This window comes from Martes martes (genome assembly GCF_963455335.1).
Source record: "Martes martes genome assembly, chromosome: 5".
NCBI lineage: Eukaryota > Metazoa > Chordata > Mammalia > Carnivora > Mustelidae > Martes > Martes martes.
The window spans coordinates 78790725-78797625 of record NC_137892.1 but is presented as its reverse complement, the minus strand read 5'-3'; the positions used below and the strand labels follow the sequence as shown (position 1 = coordinate 78797625).

The window sequence follows — 6901 nt, the reverse complement described above, 5'->3', positions numbered from 1 at the left end:
GTATTAGATGTAACTGTTTCTGTGTCTAGGCTGAAAACATACAATAATAATGTTTTGTTGATAAAATCATAGTACAACACTCAGTCTGGTTGAATACTTTTCATTTCTTATCTCTTTGCCATTTTAAAGCCTTGGCAGAAAACATTCTGGAAATATCTTAATTGAAAAGTTGTTTTCTGCAAGTTGTGAGAACACCAGCTATAGAAAGCCTTTCAAAGTTTGTTTTAGATATTTTGTGGTAGGTCAAAGAGCTCTTTTCTTCTTTTAAGTATGAACTATAACCTTAGGGGTTATGGTGCATGGATGGCTCAGTTGCTTAAGCATCTGCCTTCAGCTCAGGTCATGATCCCAGGGTCCTAGGAATGAGCTTTGCATCAGGCTCCCTGCTCAGTGGGGAGTCTGCTTCTCCCTCTTCTCCTCACCCCCACTTGTTGTCTCTCTCACTATCTCTCTCTCTCTCTCTCAAATAAATAAATAAAATCTTAAAACAAAACAAAACACCTATACCCTTTAGAAGACGTATCTTAAGTTTTAAATGACTTAAGCAATTAGATGCTGAGATTTGGAGTCATTTGTTTCTTGACTCCCTTATTTAATAAAATGTCAACTGAATTTCTTTCCTGCACTAGGTACTGTGCTATTCTCTAGGAATATACAGTGAAAAGACCTGATCCCTGCCCACCATTTAACCAGGTGGGAAGACACACAATTTGCTGTAACTTAAGCTGTCATGCTATAACAGAGAATGGCTTCATTTATAGGGGAATACAGAGGAAGGAGTGATTAAGGAAAAGGCCTCACAGAGAAGATGATAAATAATGGAAATTATTGCACAGGTATACTCCTCTCCCTTTCTCTCATTGCATTCAGATCATTGTCTTTCACTTGAAAATTATTAACATTATTGTCAAAATCCATGTTGAAATCTAACAAAACTACTCAGGCTTGAGCAGGTAGAAGTTCTTCTCTTTTTCTCTTCTCACAACAGCTAGTACTATATTCTCTTTTGAGTCAGGAACTCACTAAATGACAGTGCTTAATATATTGGCAGATGTTGACAGATTTTTTGTTGTGCTATGTAATAAATATGCAATTAATTTGTTTTTTTAATTTATAGGAGGTGTGTGGATGGCAGATCGTCCAACCTTCTCTTTCTTGAGTTGTCTGCTCTGCCATTATCTTCCACTCATTTTTGCTTTGTCTTGTGATTCATTGATAGAAAGTGAAGTGAAGTCAATTAAAATCCCCCCTGACACAGTGCAATTATACATTCAGGACTGTAATGCAAAAAGCATCACATACAACGAGAAGGATCGTCCAAGGCTACGTTTATTCAATCTCTCCTCTGATTGTATCAGGACTTTGCCAAATGATGTTCTTCCACATCTGAAAAAGAAATGTCAAAAAGAGCTTCCAGGATTATTTTTAAACTCCACCCTAAGAGGAATTACATTTGTCTGCACCTGTGAATTCATTAAGGGCTCCCCCATACCACGAAACAACAGCGCTTGTGCAGAAATGTTAAAAAGCTGTGGAAATACACCAGTAGCCACTTCTATAGGAATTTCCCTTCTTTTCCTCTTGTTAATCTGTGGAATTGGGTGTGTTTGGCGCTGGAAACATGGTAACCTGGTGCATTTTCCCTTACCAAGGGTCTTGCAAAGGAGAAGCAGCAGGAGAAAAGACAATACTAAAACACTCTCAAGTCTCCTCACTATCAGCTCAAGGCATAAAATCTCAGTTCAGAACCAGCACTGCAGATCTTTTGGAAGAGGGACTAACACGCACAGCAGCTATGAAAATGTGGAAAGTGGTGCTCCCAAACATAAAGAGGTAACCGATAAAGAACTATATGAGAACACTTGGCAGACCAATTTTGAGGAGCATATCTATGGAAATGAGATGTCACCTCAATATTATAACTTCCAGAAACCTAGTACTTCTGAAGACCCTCAAGATGAAGACATATATATTCTTCCAGATTCATAATAACTTTTGAAAATACTGGGTTTAGTTGTCAGAGGATATTCACTGAGACTTTTATTTTACTGATGTCATTGTTAATCGTGTTCTTTGGATGAAACTCAATGATCTTTCATCTCCCTCCATCCTCTGAACCTTCGGTGAATTGCTGCAGGTTAAATTCTCTTCACTAACTTTTCCCTAGATTAATTCTGTGTTGTGTTATATTGATTCTTCCTTCTAAATGTTACATGTTCCCTTTCTCTCTTATTTCTATCTCCACCATCTCTTTCTGGCTCAAGATTGTGTCAGTCTTCTAACTCATCTTTCTGGCTCCAGATTTCACCTATTCAGTCAGTTCCCGTGACACTGCCAAATTTACCTTCAGAAAACATTCCCAGTGCCACACCACTCCTTTGCTTAAAACTTCTTAATGGCTCCTCTTTGCAAAAGACATACTTCTTATAATTCTAACTCCAGAACTTGCTGTTTGCCACAGTTGGTTCGAGTTCACTTTTTCGGTGACTTCTAGTAATTTCTCACTTCTCTGCTTTCATCAGATATATCTGAAAACCTGCCAGACTCATCCATCTTCCTCGACTTTGTTTGTCTGCCCCCTTTCAAGCCTGCCTCAAGTGGCACCTTCTTCCACAAGTCTTCTAAGTTATTCCAAACCTACCTTTATATTTTCCTTTTCTCATCTCCTGTAGATTTTTCTGCCTGTTTAATTCTCTGGGTATTTAAACATGTGAATGCTTTCTATGGCATTTTATGATTTAATGTCATATGAGAATGTCTTAAATTCCTTGCTAAATAACAAGGAAGTGCCTCATCTTCATATTTAACTCAACTGCCTAGACCATCATATGAGGCATTTGGTATTATTCAGTTGACACAGAATTAAATTGTACACTTTGCTCACTAATTTTGAGAAAAATCCAATAAATTCATCCACTAAAGAAATATTTTTGGAGTACCTTCTATCTACTTTTACTCTGCACATGGTGGGAGTAAAACAGTAAAAAGAAAGGCATAGGTCCTGAACACATATTGTCTAGCAAGGGAGAAAGGACAATAAATAAACAAATACTGTGCTACTTCTTAAGCTATGTGTCATATCTTACCCCTGAACTCAGGCTTTTATATGCTGCTCTGAATCCTTCAGGCTGAGGCTCTGCAAACACCACATTTTTCCTTTGCCAAGTGGGTCCATATTAGGCTCTATTCCTAGGAAGCAGTGTGGAAGATGGGTAGATGAGAGGAACCCGAAAGGACTTGCTCTTCCTCACTCTCCTTGTTGCCCCATTGGGTACCATTGCAATGCATTTTACCCCAGGATCACCAGTTGGTTGCAGCTCCTAGTTTTTTCCAGCATTCCCAGAAACGGCTCGATTGCACCCTTTCAGAGGTGCTGGTACCACTCAGGTAACACCCTCTCCTTGCAATCTGAGAAGCATCTCCGCAGAGCCTCCTCCAAGCGCCTGAAGTAGAGATGGAGACAAATGGGACCGTCAGAGCTCCAGATCCCAGCCCCAGGTGCGGGGGCCATCTCCTGCTCTCACTGTCTCTGTGGTCCTCTTTCATCTTCTCAATCAAACAAGACCTTTTTGTTAATTCTCTGTATTAAATTCTCCCTGTTAAAACATTGGCATGGATTCTATTTCCCCAGGTGGATCCCAATATACAAATAGAAAAGATGGAGTAGGTGCTTTGAAGAAAAAAAAAATCTAGTATTTGAGAGCAAGGAGTTTGGGTAGGGAAGAATTTTAATAGGATGGTCAAACGAGGCCTCTCTGAGGACACACTTAAGCTGGGCCTGGAGGGTGAAAGGAGTTAACCATGCAAATTTGAGATGAGCAGGGATGGTACCAGCGTGTGAAAAGCTTCCCCATTTGATCTGGCCTGGGGAAGCTGCAGTGCTAGGAAAGCCGTTGACAGTGCAGCCCTAGTCTTTGGAGGAACAGCCACAGGACTTAATGATGGACTCACTCTGTGTGTTCGGTAGGGGAGGGTTAGGATTAAGGGGTGGTGGGAAACAGAGAAATCTAAAAGACCCATCTTATTTCTAGCTGGAGCATTGGGGACAATTATAAAGCATTTCAATGAGATGAGAAAGACAGAGACAAAACGGTTTTGGAGGAATGACTTGGGCTGCCAGTAACAGAAAATGAGACTACATTGGTTTAGACAAGTACACCTTCATTTGTTTCAAATAACATGGACACTGAAGTGAGGCATTTGAGGGCTAGTGAACTAGGCTAATGGTACCATCAGAGATGCATGTTCTTTCTGTGTTTCCTCTCTGCCATCCTTAGTGCTGTAACTTTCAGCTTCATTTGTATTACATGATCACCAAGTAATTGTGGAACCTGCAAGCCTTGTATATGTGTTCTGATCCTCAAGAAGGATGAAAGGAAAAGACAATATCAGGAGATAATCTATTTATATGTCATTGGCCAGAATTGAGTTACACAGATCCATGGAAACCACCAGGTATTGGAGTGGATGGGAAATTGAATTGTGACCTTTGATGGCTTCATAGGAAAGGAGACAAGGGAAAAGGAAGTTGTAAATAGAAGTTAGGTCAGCCAACCTATTACCAAAGGGGCAAAATCAATTTTGGACATGTTTATTCTGACGTGCCCTGTTATCCAGTTTGCAGTGGTAAATACACATTTGGATTCTGGAGGAGAGCTCCTAGCTGGTTATGTACTATTGAGACTGTAAGCATGTAGGTGGTATCTACAGGAGCAGAAATTTATGGGATCACATGGAACAAAGAGTAGAGAACCAAGAGAAGAGGAGAGGAATCCAGGAGTCCCCCCTCAGATTGCAATATTTCAGTGGTAGATCAGTGAGGAGAATCTAGCAAAGGAGCCTGAGAAAGAATAGCCAGTGGGGAGTGCCATGAATTCTTATGATCTCTGAGAATGGTGGTTGATATTGTGAAACAAATGATATATTGACACATACATTATAGTTCACTTTCTAGAGATAGGATGAATATTTGATACTTGTTTATTCTCTTTGGCCAGAAAAGCTAGTAAAAGTCTGTGTAGAGGAAGTATTTAGTCTGATCTTTTACCCAGTTTGCATCCTGACTTCTTTTTTGAATGAATTGTAAGTTTTTTATCAGTTGAAATCTCTTCCTACTTTCCTTACTAGCAGTTCTTTTTTTTTTTTTAAGATTTTATTTATTTATTTGACAGAGAGGAGAGAGATAACAAGTGGGCAGAGAGGCAGACAGAGAGAGGGGAAAGCAGACTCCCTGCTGAGCAGAGAACCCAATGTGGGGCTCGATGTGGGGCTTGATCCCAGAGCCCTGAGACCATGATCTGAGCCGAAGGCAGAGGCTTAACCCAGTGAGCCATGCAGGTGCCCCTCCTTACTAGCAGTTCTTGATGGAGGTGGGCAAGGGGAATAAAAGAGGTTGTCATTCACCTTCTCTTTTTACCGTGCATACTCTCCATTCTTCGTCGCCCCTCTGGTTTAGATTCCCTCTTCTCTTCTTTCTCTCATGTCCCATTCCTCCCTCGCTTCTTCACATCACCCACCCCAACTTTCCCTCCTCCTCCTCTCTCCTTCTCCCTGTCTCCTTCAAATTTTTATCTGCTCCTTGCATCCTTTATTCCAATATTTCTCTGCCTTCTTAAAATCCCAAAAGCAAAAATGTCCTTGAGAGGTAAAGATAATAAAATCTGTCTGCATCTACTGGGAGTAGCAGCCTGTGTTATATTATTAGCAAAAGTGACCACTTGTACCACAATTAAAAGAGGAAGGAGGTCAGGGATGCAGGAAAGGAGACAGGAACATCAAATATGAGTGTAGCTTTGCTGTGTATTCTGGAGATGTAAGCATCTTCACATCCTATGACTTACAGCTAATCTCTGTAAGACTCCATGGCCAACATCGAGCACCTGGCTTCTTCAGCTTGCTGCAGCCTTCAGCTTGAAACATTTCACTTCACATAGTTGATGAGTTTTCATCAATGATGGGCAAGCTATTGAACAATATTAAAATGACATTTTGACTTTTTTATTTTTGCTGCTTGGTGAACAATAAAATATGTCAGAGAATCAACTTGGCTACTTTTGTTACTGTTAAGACGTGAGGGTTACTGCTTTTATTTCTGGAGGTCTAAGAGTCATTGACCATAGTTAAGGTATTATGTACTAGATTATAATCGTCATCTGCTTTCTCTGCCCTGGAGTCAAGAATAAGAAGCTTCCAGGTAGAAGGAGGCTCCTTAAAGACATCAGAAGACTGTTGTTTGGATTTGAAGGGTATTATTTGAGGAGGCTAAGCTCTACTGTCTAAAGAAGTGAGTGGGGGTGCCCTGTGGCTCAGTGGGTTAAAGCCTCTGCCTTTGGCTCAGGTCATGATCCCAGGGTCCTGGGATCGAGCCCTGCATCGGGCTCTCTGCTCAGCGGGGAGACTGCTTCCCTTCCTCTCTCTGCTTGCCTCTCTGCCTACTTGTGATCTCTGTCAAATAAATAAATAAAATCTTTGGGGCACCTGGGTGGCTCAGTGGGTTAAGCCTCTGCCTTCGGCTTGGGTCGTGATCTCAGGGTCCTGGGATTGAGCCCCGCATCGGGCTCTCTGCTCAGCGGGGAGCCTGCTTCCTCCTCTCTCTCTCTGCCTGCCTCTCTGCCTACTTGTGATCTCGCTCTGTCAAATAAATAAATAAAATATTTAAAAAAAAAAAGAAGTGAGTGAAATATGGTCATCTAATCGAGTGTTGGCATCAGAGTGATGCTCACCTCATAGAATTCTCTGGAAGAGTTTGTACAGAACTGGTATTTCTTCCCTAAGAGTTTTCTTTGGTGAGGCTCTATGAGCCTGGAATTTTCTTTGTGAGAAGATTCAAAAATACAAATTCAATTTCTTTGATTGAGATAGGAATATTAAGTTGTCTATTCTTAAATGAACTCAGGTAGTT

At 40.9% G+C, this 6901-nt stretch overlaps 1 protein-coding gene across 1 annotated transcript; it reads left to right on the top strand.

Moving 5' to 3' along the window:
- Nucleotides 1-1443: 1443 nt before the first annotated feature.
- Nucleotides 1444-1989, top strand: GAPT (GRB2 binding adaptor protein, transmembrane; the record flags this gene model as incomplete). Its single annotated transcript, XM_080804610.1, has 1 exon — nt 1444-1989. The coding sequence occupies exon 1, from the start codon at nt 1519-1521 to the stop codon at nt 1987-1989; it is 471 nt and encodes a 156-aa protein (XP_080660736.1). The 5' UTR covers nt 1444-1518.
- Nucleotides 1990-6901: the final 4912 nt, after the last annotated feature.